This window comes from Apteryx rowi, unplaced genomic scaffold, assembly GCF_003343035.1.
Source record: "Apteryx rowi isolate R43461 unplaced genomic scaffold, aptRow1 scaffold_84, whole genome shotgun sequence".
In the NCBI taxonomy this organism is placed as follows: domain Eukaryota; kingdom Metazoa; phylum Chordata; class Aves; order Apterygiformes; family Apterygidae; genus Apteryx; species Apteryx rowi.
This window is the reverse complement of record NW_020451138.1, coordinates 1,789,034-1,803,321: the sequence shown is the minus strand read 5'-3', so window position 1 is coordinate 1,803,321 and position 14,288 is coordinate 1,789,034. Positions and strand designations below refer to the sequence as shown.

Sequence of the window (14,288 nt, the reverse complement as noted above, 5' to 3'; positions counted from 1 at the left end):
AGTTATCAGATATACGAGCACTCCACCAAAACTACATGTGGAATTTCCCTGTCTTCTCTACTTTAAGAACGTTCTCTTGTGTGTCTCAGCTGATCTCCGTTCTTCTACCAGTACACAGGAAGGAAAGCTCTGCTTCGAGCTGAAACACATGTAATAGGAAACGGAGGGAAAAATAAAAAAGCACAGTATGAGATCAACAGGATCATCTTCAAGGGTAATCCTATGTACAGTATGTTGTAGTAACCCACCCGAAGGCAAGAGAAACCATGAATCACTGTGACAAGGTCTTGATTTGAGAGAAATATGGCAAACACTTAAACACAGATAGAAGACGACAATCCTGGCCATAAATTCCCTGAGGACAGGGCTGAAAGCATTGCCAAAGAGCAAACCCTCTGAACAAGAGGACAAAACCCCTCCATAATAGGAAGCGGTATCATCGTTGCTGTTCTCCTCAAGATTCTATCACTTTGACAACTTCACTAATTCTACAATCCCATAAAGGATAAATCCTGGGAAGGCAAAGAGTCAGATCACCTTGGTTGGATGAAGAAAGAGCATTTTGTCATCTGGCATTTAACTTGAAATTGCCAGCTCCTTTTTCACAAGAACTGTTTAAATCTGTCCAGACAGGGACAAGTTTAGAACTTTAAAGATCACCACCAGAAAAGGGGATGTTACAGGTGAACAAACCTATAGTTCAGTCAGTCGGAAGAGTTCAGACCAGTCAGCCCAGTCCAAACAGTTATGTTTAAAGTTATCTTACTGTGAGTGTTATAATTGTTTGAATGATACTTTTTAAAGGGAGAATGCTGGGCTTTAAGTTAATGCAGTTTTACAGAAAATTTGTAAAATAAGTTATAAGAGATTTTGCTTATAAATGTGAGAGCTTTCAATTTTAAAAACTACAATCAATATCAAATCATCTAAAAACACAAAACACAAGAATCATAATATGTTAGTGAGGTTCTATATTCTTAGAATGGATTTCACATTAAAAAAATCAATATCTAATTTTGCTCTGAAATGTAAGAAGAATGTACTGTGTGTTTAATCTCAAAGGAATTTACACACTTTTTACATATCCGCTATCAGAATCAATCCACATAACTCTGCAATCCCCACCTCTGAGTGAACACAGTACCTTTCTATACGCATGTGAAAAGACAGCTTTATGGAGAAAAAAAAAATGCATTAAAAATGCTGGAAATTAGGGTTATACAGAACACAGCTTAAATAAAAGAATACAGATGTGCTCTTACAGTGATAAATGTTTTTTTCAGAAATGTAAGTAACCATATCTTTGTTTCACTTTTCTTAAGTTTACTTTTTATGCAAAGCTTGAGAAATAACTGAACTGCATTTTTGAGGAAAATGTGCTTCCTACTGCAAAATACAAGATTTACTGGGAAGTATCCCATCTAAATAGACTCAACAACACTTAAGTCTTATTCCAGCTAGCAGATGAGCTTTCAGTGACACCTGTTACAAGGCAGAGATTCTGAAGTTAATCAAACTCAGTGCAGGCACCAGACCACAGCAATACAACTGTTTGCTGGCCCATGGAAGTAGCTTGTTAGACTGTAACACTAGTCAGATCTTAAGTGATATGACTGCAGGCAAACCTGATCCCAATTTCAGCTCATGATCAAATTTGACCAATGCACTCTGCATATATCAAGTGATGCTAGGCAACATAATGTCGCAGTTAAAGCCTATAAAACAACTTGCACATATTTCCATATGGCATGGTTCCATATTCTTATGGACAAGTACACATAAAAAGGCTCTTCTAATTCTTATCCATAAAATGGAAACCTATTGCCCTGATACTTTGGAGGTGGCAGTTCTGCTCTCCATCCAGGACCAAAATCAATAGAGTTAAACTAGGATGATCTAGAGTTCTCATAAATTGTGTCCTTTCTTCCCAAGTGCCTAGCCTCATGCACTCTGTACTCCATCAACCAGCTGCCTTGCTGTTCTACAAACACACACACACACACACACACACACACACACATATACATTCTGCCAAACAGGTATGTGTTTTTAACTGTAGTTTAGGTTTTTCATCCAATGTCAAAATTTTCACAGTAGATTACAGTACCAGAGAGACTTATGAGCTAAATTAAATACTCATCATTTGTTCAAGTCCTTTTACAGTTCAAGCTTTCTCATTATGTTTTCATCTGCATCAGTGCAATTTCATTTAATCAGCACAGAATTTAGCCTCCTGATGTCAAATGTCAAAATGCTTCTAAAGTTAATACTGCAAAATTGCAAATGGCTTTATTTTGAAAATAGCTTCATATGAAAAGCTAATTAAAAACCTAGAAAATAATGTATATAAATGAAAAATTACTCTGACTACTTTCTTAAACTCAGGCAGCTATTATGTCTGTTTTTGCTTAGGTCTTGATGCCTTTTATAAGAGCAATGAAATCCACAGAAACATAGTCATACTAACAAATTATGACTAGAAACATGGCTAAATATATTCAATAATCCAAAATGGACTTTCTTTTACATAAAATAAACTGGTTCATTGTCATTTCTCTCAAAAGTCCTATTACTAAAAATTTGATCCTGCAGAATACATCCACATGATTAATCCATACTTATGCAAATTTTTAACTCTTTGGACTGAAAATAGGAAAACACTTCTTCACTGTGAGAGTGGTCAAACACTAGAACAGGACGCCCAGAGAGGCTGTGGAGTCTCCATCCTTGGAGATATTCAAAACGCAACTGGATGTGGTCCTGGGCAACCTGCTCTAGGTGATCCTGCTTGAGCAGAGGGATTGGACCAGATGATCTCCAAAGGTCCCTTCCAACCTCAACCATTCTGTGATTCTGTGACTGTATGTGTAATAAAAGATAGGGCTGTAGGTTTGCTAAATATCTGGAAACAGAACAGTATATCAATATATCTTTTGCAAAATCCTAGTTTATTGTTATGATTTTGGAGCCATAGCAGTTTATTCAAAGACTTTAAAATTAATATATTCTTTGCAAAAAACGTAGACATAATCTTTCTGAACATCAGCTACAAAATGTGTGATGCCTGTTGCCCTTGTAAGCAAAGCTACATTTGTAAGAAGATGTAATATATTTTATTAGACTTGATAGTATAAGAAGTAGACAGACTTTTGGGCACATAATTTCTTTCTCTGATCACCTCAGAGTATGCAGTATTGGTAACCAAGAGAAACACTTGAGAAGATGCTTCGCACTTAGAGCATTCAAGCATGTGAAGACTTCCATTAGCAATTCTCAGAACAAAAAGAAAGCTCTGTTTGTGGGTAAAAGAGTAGTAGACTTCTCTCTGCAATATAATAGCCCTTTTACCAAAATAATAAGGTTGGACTCTGTTGCATTCATGAACAATATCCAAATAAATTTCACATAACAAAGTTTATAATAATAACTCTCAAAAAGGACCATAAAGATAATAACTGGTTTTTGATACAACACCAATCTAACAAAAAATTGGTGTTTATCTAAAGCCCAAAACACAGAGAAAACTATTCTCTGATTACACCACAGATCCTCAAAATCTGAAACAGTTTGTTAGACCAACCACTGACTTCATTAAAAAGTGTAACTCTCTCTACTAGGTTCATCCATGACCAAAAAGCACCTATCAGGAGTTACATCAGTTCTCAATGACTACAAGACTGAGTGCTTAATATGGAAAAGACTGACCAAAAAATTGGGAGATTTCAAAAATTATCCATTTTTATTACACTCATATCTGTAAAAAAGCATGCATAGATAAGATGTGCTCCCCAGTCTTCAGGAGGATCAACAACACTTACCATAAGCACAGTGCACAGTCTTGGCACTGTAAATAATAAGACACACTTGGTGTGAACTGATTTAGAAATGAGTGCAAAAATAGATGTACTAATTCAATCTAGAACTGTCTGGAAACAGTTATTCATCATGCCCTTGTCTCTTCATATCTCTGAAGTGGCAAGTGTATGAATGGTTTTGTGTGTCATTATTCTGAAAATTGCAACTAGTTTTCCTTGCCTCTGTAACTGTGCCAGAAATATATTTGGAACACGGCTTTCTTGTTTAAAACTCTCTCTGGACATATGTATCTGATATGCAATTATATTTTAAAGATGATATTTCAATTATAAGTACAAAGAATTAAAAAGCAATCCCATCGCCTTGTGCTGTTTTAACCTAGATAACAAGTATTCTGATAGTGTCGTTCTTTTCTGCTGTTTTTTGTGAAAACCAAAAATAACCTGGAATAACATTTATTGCCTGAATTCCAAAACTAGGCACCATAAACATTACATAATATTTTACCATGTCTGTGGTGTATATGAGAGGGGATAAACAATTATAACTCTTTACAGATGCAGAGATTTGATAAGCTATCTACATCCTTACAGACCTAATACATGGATCTGACTGGGGGAAATCACACAGTCATGGTCAGACATAAAACTTACAGTTACAGGGATGATTTATGTAGTTATTTCCAAAAAGCAGAATTAAACCATTTAGAGTTTGAGATTGCATAAGACATTCTTATATGTTTTACCACCACTGGAAATTAGAGTCAAACTGCAGGTGCTCAAGGGCTTTCTTTCCCCCACCAAAAAAACATTACCACATTCCAGCACTGTGGTTCCTTGCACAATGGAGAAGCCAAATCTGACTGGAAATTAAAACTTGTAGGCCCAGGGGAGAAAAATAATGCAGTGGGCCTCAGGGATTAGAAAGAAGGAGAAGCTAAAATTGACTAGAAATTTTAAGTGGCTCTAAATGTCAGCAAACAAACATAAAATTTTGATTTTATTTGTCAATTACCAGTTTAAACAAAGGCTGCATCCAACAAGCCTGAATACAACTGTTGCAAATGTTAAGCCACTATTTTTTAAATAGTCTTTTTTTAAGGTATTAAGTTAAAATCCTAAAATGCTCAGTAATTGCCTGATGAAGGAAGCACACTACCTTTTGGCTAGTTGCTTTCCTGTATCAAAAAATTCTTCTCATAAGACTTAGGAAGTAGAAGAGTATTGACAAAACTGAGAATTTTTAATACCACTTTAAAGTTCCCTCTTGGAACACCTCTATCTTCCAGAAGAACAACCAATGGAAGTGTATCCTCCTCCTCTAGAAAAAAGGCTTTTTCTGCATAATTCCTCTTAAGATTTGGATTTAAAACAACTTTGAGCAGTTCCTGTCCAGAGATCATATTCTTTCATCCCATCTTTGTCTTCACTCTTCTGTAGGGCACAAATAATGCCTATGAATTTGTAGGCTCATGGACTTCAAGTCACAAAGTATTACTGCAATGTCAGACTTCCTACACGACAAAGCTGAGTACAAAGCTCTGGAGGCTTCTTGTATCGAGTGGAGAATCATGAGAGAAGAAGCCTGTACAGAAATAACACCATGTGAATTTCAATAAACCCACTGAAACGGGCCAGAAAAGAATATAAAAATTTGGACTTTAGACCTTCCAGCATTTCAGCATATACAGATCTGAAGCCCATTTCTAGAACACGGAAGTGATCTTCATTACTATCTGTCATCCCCTATAGTGCCCCACTCCACTACAGCTTCTGAGGTAATTCTTATGAATCTGTGATTGTGTGCTGACAGTCTCCTGTTGCTGCCTTGGTGGTGAGGTAGGCCCCTGTTAGAATGGTCTATGACTGTCTCATAATTGCTGTACAACATAACTGTGTGCAGTTATGTACAGATTTTGACTACACGCAGCAGTCTCCGTGGACCACTTACTCCAACTTTCTGCAGGAAAAACACTATCAATTCTCTGAAATTCCCTAAAAGCCATGATTAGCCTCCTAGAAATCCTGAGCTCACCGCCACCTGTCTCCTTTTGTTCACAGATTAGGACACCTTTTTGGCCACACTTGCCCTCTCAGAGTAGCGAAAACTTGAAGCCTCAAATGTTGTTAATTTTTTTCTGATGCTTCCCCTAGGCAAAAGGCAAAACTAGCATCAGCACTGTTCAATTTCCTCTTTCCCTACCTTAGTAAGGGCCTTGTGCAGTAGAGAGAAAGCTGCTGGGAGCAGTGGCTATGAGCAATCTTTCCTCTGAATGATTCAGTCATTTGAGAACATATTAGAGCAGTGTTGCCCTACTGGTCTCCCTCTTAAACTTTAAAACTTTCAACAAAGGGAAACGCCAAGTCCTGCCCCTACCAGTACAGGCTGGGGTCCAACTGGCTAGAAAGCAGCTTTGCAGAGAAGGACCTGGAGGTCCTGGAGGACAAATTGGACACGGGCCAGCAATGTGCCCTTGCAGCAAAGAAGGCCAACAGCTGCCTGGGCTGCATTAGAAAGAGCATTGCCACTAGGTCGAGGGAGGTGATCCTTCTCCTCTACTCAGCACTGGTAAGGCCACATCCGGAGTGCTGGGTCCAGTGATAGGCTCCCCAGTACAAGAGAGACATGGACAGACTGGCATGAATCCAGCAAAGAGCCACAAAGATGATGAAGGCACTGGAGCATCTGACATATGAGGAGAGACCAAGAGAGCTAGGATTGTCTAGCTTGGAGAAGAGAAGTCTCGGGGGGATCTTATCAATATGTATAAATACTGAAGGGAGGGTCTAATGACAACAGGACCAGACTCTCCTTAGTGGTGCCCAGGAACCAGACAAGAGGCAGTGGGCACAACCTGAAACACAAGAAGGTCCATCTGAACGTAAGAAAAAAAAATCTTTTTTTTACTGTGAGGGTGACTGACCACTGAAACAGGATGCCCAGAGAGGTTGTGGAGTCTCCATCCTTGGAGATATTCAAAATCCCAACCTGACGTGGTCCTGGGCAACCTGCTCTAGGCAACCCTGCTTGAGCAGGAGGTTGGACTAGACTTTTTCCAGAGGTTCCTTCCAATCTCAGCCATTCTTTGATTCTGTGAAAATCCAGTCCTCCACAATTTGGATTTGTAAAATGAAGTGTCAGGATCAAACTTAGTACTGTCAGGAAGAGGCACAATGTAATATTGAAAGGGACTATCCAGACAACTTCAGGTACCTAAACCACCCAAACAACAAGTAATCTGGATTCTGCTCCCTGCTCATCTAAAGAGCTTAAAACATGATGGTTCCAAACCCCTTCAAATAAAAAGAAAAAATAAAAGGCTTTCAAGCAACAGAAGTGAGGATATCCTCCATTCCTTCTGTCTCATTGCACAAAAAGGAAAGTAAGATTCATGGAACTATGGAAAAATAAGCAAGAGGGAGCCTGACTCAGAGGAGGGTGTCTTGGGTATTATTTATGTATTTTATCCTTTAATTCCTTAGTGCAAAATGAACAAGCCATTCCCAGAACCCTTGATTCTGCTTTTGTCTTCTCAGTGGGATTAAAGATAGGCTTCAGATCTTTTATTCTAAAGATATAATGATAGGCTTCCTCATGATGACCCCATGACTCTTACATTCATTTCTCTACAGTGGCCCAGTTTCAACAGAAAGGATGGAGAACAATCCTCTCTCTCCCTTCCCTAGTATTTATGGAAGGGGAATTAGCACTGGTGGGTTTATGCCATTTAGACTAGGAAGGTTGTGAAACCCTAGTTCCTTATTTTTCCTGTGATTACTATTCAAAATACAAGGCTGGCAGCAGCTGCTACTGTGTTTTGAGCAGAATTCAATGTTTTCTGCCAGTGTTAGGCAAGGTCCAAGTGTTAGAAGTGGAGAGCGAAACAAACCGTCTCCAGGAAACTGGTTAGGAACAGGTGCCTCCTTGCCAATCTGTTAATCTTCAGAGAGTTATGTACCTAGCAGTTCTGACTGGAAACTGCTGGGCACACACAGGAAATTATAGGGGGTATCTGGGGACCTTTCACCATAAACACAGATTCTCATCAAATGTTAAGTGACTTCAGGATTTGGCAGCCCTGAAAAGTGAGTGGCTCCAGTATCTCTGTTGGTCTAGAAACCTGAATTCTACTAAATTCAGATTTGGGCACCACAGTAAATGGTCAAAATAGGGTGTTAGGATCACCTCCTCCCTAATTATTAACTACCATTCCCATGGCAACTCTTGAAACAACTCTGTTAAGATCTGGGAAGACTTTGAGCACCTGTTGGCTTCTCTAGGGGAGCAACTCAGCTAGGATTACAAAACTAGAAGTGATCCCCCTGTGTCTAAGAGTTCAGTTTCCTGCTATTGCCAATACAAGGCAAACAATCTCTTTAACAACCTTGTTAAATCCCATCGCAGGAGTAGTAAAAGCTTTTCTCCTCATTTAAAATTTGCTCCAGAAAATGACTGCTCTGATAATTAGGAACCTCCTTCTAATTTCTGGCCAAAATTTATCCAAGGCTGATTTATAGCTGTTCCCTCTTTATCAGCTACTGTTCCACAAGCAGTGGAGAAAAGCATACTTTGACTGTGCCAGTGCATCGTGCCTTGTTGGGCTGTGAAAGTCCCAGCAGAATAGAACTGGAACTCAACTAGCAGTGCTCACAGATGCTGTGTTTTGGGCATAATACTTAACTAATCCAAGGATATAATGCACATAACTGCTCGTAAGCAAACTTCAGCTTAAATACATACATGTAAATATATATAGTTCCGTGATTTGTCTATGGTTGAAATTTATAGCAGATTAACAGAAGTTGTTTCACTTCAAAGCACCTTATAGCCACAAACAAACAATATAGTTGTTGCAGGCTTAGTGTTTGAATGTACACTTGAAACATTTTAAACATTTTTCCTTAAAATATTTTTGCAAATAATGGTTTGTTTTTTCTCTTCAGCCTCACTGAAAACTTTCCTCCTCAAGCATCCCCACAATTTGTTCATCACATCAGAATAACCTGTAGGTCAACACCTGCTCTTCAGCCTGGACACATCAGCCACTCAATACAAACTTCTTCCCTTTCAGCTGCAGGAGCACCTACCATGTAAAACAGGACAAAGGCCTCCTATGTGAATTAGTCTGCAGAGGAGTCCATGGCTTGTTCTACCACTGGGCTACACAAACGGTTATTCGTACAAGAGCAGTGGAAGCTTAGGCATCTAGAAGGCCAATCTCCATATAAGAGAGTCACTAGAGACTACAGTCTTCAGAGATACCCACAAAATTTAGCACAGTTGGCAAGAAACAGGGAAGCAAGAATGGGCAAGACCTGAGTCTATCTTGGTAAAGCCATACCTCCTCAACAGACTGCTCTCCAATGCTGTTGTCAAAGGTGCGGCAGGCATKAAGGCAAAGTTCTCGAGACCACACAGGAACAAGGAGGCAGCTCTGAAGCCCTGAGACAAAATCATTCAGCTGCGAGGGAGGATGACCTGCCTCCCACTTCCAACGCTCTCTGTATTTTTAATCAAATGACTCTTTAATAAAGGCTGAATTAATAGCCCTGGGTAACAAAAGCATGTATCCCCTTGCAGGGGAGAACTCTGTTTGGGCTTGCTATTGAGTTAGGCTCCTGGGCCCATAAACTTTTCATTCTGCTCTGTACGGGGAACTGAACTGTTTCCACTAACTTAGAACTTAATGGCCCTTCTCAAGACACAATCTCTTCAGGCTGAGAAGTGCATTGGGCTTAGATAACTACTTCCTAACCACCAGGCTATTAGACCTAAGTTGGTCAGAAGCAGTAATATTGTCTATGTGTTAGGAAAGGGGCCACTGCTGTAACACCGGTGTTTTGAGTTGTGTTCAGTGTTGAGTTGATTATCAACATGCATAAGATGTGTGCTGTATTAATGTAAGGTCTTTCAGAGGACTTAAGCACATGACTGTAGTTTGTGACTCCCAAACGGGCTTAAGCACAAGACAGACAGCAAGCCAAGCAACTCACTGCAACCAAGGCACTCATGCACCTGCACATGCTCTGGAGCTATGGGCCCTGGACACACAAGAATGCCTGGCTTCTCAGGTGTGTTATTAGGGAAAGATTTTGTGGACTGCACGCAAGGTGCCTCAATTTTTACTAAGTGCCAGGTAGGCATCACAGTGCTTATGTGGATTTGAGTCTTCAGTAAAGACCAGTAAAGACACCAAACTGGGGCTGCACTTCCTTGCACCGAGGCATGGATATGCTCTCAGGAGTACCTATAGTGACACTGACTCTATTAGAGCRGAATGCAAAACCTGTTCTTTGGAGGTAAAGGTGATTTCAAGGGAATTGGCTAACATTGAAGTGTTCCTCATGTCAAGATGCAGCTGTTCTTAAAAAAGCAAAAGGAGGAACCTTCACAAAAGCCCTCAAACACTTTGCTCCAAGGTATTCAACAGGTAAGAGGAAAACAGAATGTTTCTCTTCCACAAACACAACACAGGGCAGTTTGAAATCTGATATTGAAAGGGTCAGGGGAAGACAGGGTCTTTGTCACTGATCAGGAGTACTGCGGGGAGGAAGGAGTCACACTGGCCAGTAAAGGTTGAACGCAAGTTCCTTTAGCAGTAAACTGCCCAAGGAAACTCAGCAGGCCAATAAACTGACAGATAGGGCAAGTTCCTGAAGAGAGATAGGCAAAACAAGGTTTCAAATAGATGTATATATTTTTATCATTCTCCAGAACAAACAGAGAAAGCATTACATTGTCCATAGTCCTGTTCCCTGTAGCAGCTCCCAGGCAGGCACGCTGCAGTATGTGCTGATGTCAGCATGAACTGACAGAGAGGTTTTACAGGAATGCTTTTAGCTCAGGGTCAGAAACAGGGCTCAGGAAGACAGAGAGGTACAGACATGGTGGAGAGGGACACATCCTCGTCACTGATGATCCWAACCTCTTTCACGTCTCCTAAAATCCATGCAACTTACTCACAAAAACACCTCAAATTCATTCCCTTGGATCCACAATATTATGATCGTTATGTGAAGAATATTGCAATTTAACCAGCAACTTTTCCTACAGTTTTCACCATGAGGAATGCTGGTAATGAAAATTACCAATACTGTTTCAGAAACTTTTATTGCTAACTATCAGGACAGCCAGAACAGGAAGGAAATGCCATACCCTTTTTAGCCCTTATGATTCATGAGGCACCAGGTATCAGACCTCTCACCAGTCCAGGATTGAACGCAGCCTAATTTGCAGATATGGGGACATTCCAGATTTGTATGTGGGCGTTAAAGAAGGAAACATTTCTCTGCCAGGTGGTTTTAAATGAAAACTGGTGGCTGTTTTGTTGAGACATTTGGAAAATCAGAACAACTTTTACTGAAGATAGTAGGAAGGGGCAGTGATGGTATATGACTTTTATAATATAGCTGTGTCATCTGGATAGTACCATTGCATATTTGTAGCATGGCTCTACAAAATCATGGAAGTAAATTCTTGCCTCAAAATCCAATCTATAAGGGTTACCCTCTGGAAAGATGTGTATAACTCTTGTCCTAGGAAAGAAGTAAATGATAGGCATATAGAAAAGGCAAATGATTTTAGAAATATAGCAGTTCCCTATAACATTTAAAATCATAATCCATATGAAAACTATTTGCTATGACCTAATTTTTGTAAACCAATGATATAACTAAAGTGAGTAAACAGGTTCATAAGCTTTTCAGTATATTTTCTATGAATTTCTGGCTATTTAAAGAAAAAATCTATTTAAAATCATAATTTTTCAGACTGATGGAGAGTCTAAACTGTTATTCTCTTGAATTAAAAGAAAATTTAGGAAATAAACTTTTAACTTTGGGCATCACAAACCTTTGAACATAATATAAAGTAATTTTAACCTGAATTAACAAACAATTTTTGATCTCTTCTAAAAATAATTTTTAAAAAGTCTCCCACACCCTTTTAGTGAAACTGCTGAAGACTCCCAGAATCCTACAGAAATGACAAAGTATCATTCCAGAATTCAAAAATGACTATAGGAATGAAAAGCAGAAGAAAAAAGAGGAGGAAAATTTATCCTCTGTCTCATGTTAACAAGAACAGGGCCAAGAAATTACCATCTCAGCCGACAAAAGTTCATTCTTGCAGTGACTACAGGATTTATAGTACTGCTCTACAACATCATCAAAGAACCAGTAATCTTCTTCATCGAATAAAAGGTAAATATTTATAGGGAAGTAGCTGCAGCAGAGAACAAGGAATGGGAGAAGGATAAATGCAGCTTAGAACCTTTGAAGTATTTCTCCTTTTAATTTTCTTCTGATAATTAAAAACTAAAGAGGCATCCTTCACTTATGTTTCCTCACATTGACTAATACAATGCATTTTCCCCAAATATTTATTCGTTCAACCATTGCACCTCAAAGATTAACCACACCCCAAGCACATCAAACAGCAACAGCAAACTGAACTCTTCCTCTTGGACCAAGATCCAGATACCACACTCCCACCTCAGTCCCAGTCCTAGGCAATACACAGCACTAGCAACTGGACCTTCACAATCAGCACCAGTAGCCCCTGCAGAAATCCAAATCCAGGCACCAATGAAAAAGGAAAGAGACAGCAATATAATGAATGAATATAAAGTCCCAGGTTCATCACTTGCAATACACGGCACGGAAGTTTGGAGCCTGCGGGGATTTGGTATCTCCGTTGGTTAGAGGCAGCCACCGGGAAGAGCTGGAACCCACGTCTGCCAAGCACTGATATCTGATGCAGCCAAAAGAAATCCCCAGACCATGTCACACCTTCTGAAGGTCCCTTCCAAACGCATATATATGTAATCAGAAGACAATGAGATAAGGATACACCTTACACAGTGAAGAGATTGTGGATAACAAAAAGGTTTGTATATATTCCATCTTCCTATTCTACCATTTCCCTCACAAAGTGAATAGGCCTGAAGGGTAGCCAGAAGAGGAGAAAATCTGATTCTCCTCCACAGGCCACAGTTTCAATCTGTTTATTCCCATCACTCACAGCAGGCAATTTGGTAACGTTAGGTTTGAAGCCTCCTATTGATGAAGGAAGCTAGAAAATGTGGTCACATGCATTGTTTCGCAAGGAAGGGGGGGAAAGAAAGAGAGAGGAAAGGTTCAACAGAGGCTGTAAGGTCCTGGTTTCCAAATATGGCATCTACCAACACCCCGAGCTCCCCACACCCCTCCCTGCATAGCGCGGAGCGTGATAAACCCAATTCCCCTCCGTCCCACAAGCACGCACGCACGCACGCTTCCCCTCTGTAATGAGCAGAGCGACTAATTACATTTATTTTCTAATTATAAACGCCTTGTTGTCTCCACAGCGAGCTACCTCGCAGCCCCTGCCTGCCTGCCTGCCTGGGAGCCGGCGAGCGGCTCACGGCAGCGCGGCCCCGCGGAGGGGCGCGGGCGGGGCGGCGGTTGGCGGCGCGGGCGGGGTGGCGGTTGGCGGCGGTTGGGGCGCGCGCAGGGCGGTGGTTGAGGGCAGCCGCCGACCCCCCCCCCCCCCGCGGCGGGAGGGAGCCGAGGCCGAGCCAGGTGGGGGCAGCACGGCAGTTTCGGAGGGAAACCCCACCCGCAGTCCCTCCTGGAAGAAGCGGCGCCTTGGGGGCCCCAAACGAATCCCACCTCGGCCCTCACCCCCGGGTCGGGGCTTCCTCCCTCCCCTTCGCCCGCCCTCCGCCGCGCGCTCCCTCGGGGCGGGGAGGGCCGCCGTCCCTCTCCGTCCCGTGGCGCCGGGCTCCCCAGGCAGCTCTGCCTCAGGAGGGGGCTCCCGCGGTGGCGAGGACAACTGGGGGAAAGGAAGTTACGGGCCGGGGGCTGAGGAGGATGGGGGCTCTGCAGCGGCAGCCTCGCCGAGGGGTCCTGTAGGGCGGCCCGGAGCAGGGCGAAGCCGGCCCCGGGCACCGTCCTGCTCCCGGTGTGGCAGCGCCCGCTCCCGCCCGCCAGCAACCGGCGCATGAATGAGTGACTGAATGAATGAATGACTGGCGTCTGCTTACTTGAGCATGGCCTCTTCTTTCTCTTCCTCTTCTTTCTGCCGGTCCATCACTGCCATAATAATGTTCCTCTCCTCCTCTGTCAGGTGGCTCAGGTCGGGCAGCTGCTGCATCGGSGGGGGCACCGTGGGTGGGCGAGGGCCGCGGGGGCCCACCGAAGAAGACATTTTATTTCTGCCTCTCCCTTACACCTTCTACCTTGGCAAGGCAAACCAATCCAGCCTCTCCCCCGCCTCCCTTCACAGTGTAGTCCTCTGAGCAGCAGCAGCAGCCGGCAGCTCTCTGGCAGCAGCGGAGGAGGCGGAGACCCAGCCTTTCATGGTTGCTTGCATCCAACCCAGCCCGGCTGCTGCTGCTTCCTCCCTTTGTTTCCGCGGCTTCAGGGACCTGGGGGGCTGCCGCGCCACCGCCCGCAGCTCATCCTCCTGCCGGGGGCGCGGGGGCGCCGCGG

At 42.2% G+C, this 14,288-nt stretch overlaps 1 protein-coding gene across 1 annotated transcript in view; it reads right to left on the bottom strand.

The window, feature by feature from the left end:
* Window positions 1-14,004, bottom strand: part of RIMS1 (regulating synaptic membrane exocytosis 1) — a 354,268-nt gene extending 340,264 nt beyond the window's left edge. The window contains exons 1-2 of the mRNA XM_026089988.1: window positions 13,841-14,004; window positions 9,500-9,526 (exon numbers count right to left, since the gene is read on the bottom strand). Of these exons, the coding sequence (XP_025945773.1) occupies window positions 9,500-9,526; window positions 13,841-14,004 (191 nt within the window). The remainder of the gene's footprint in view (window positions 1-9,499; window positions 9,527-13,840) is intronic.
* Between the last annotated feature and the right edge of the window lie 284 nt (window positions 14,005-14,288).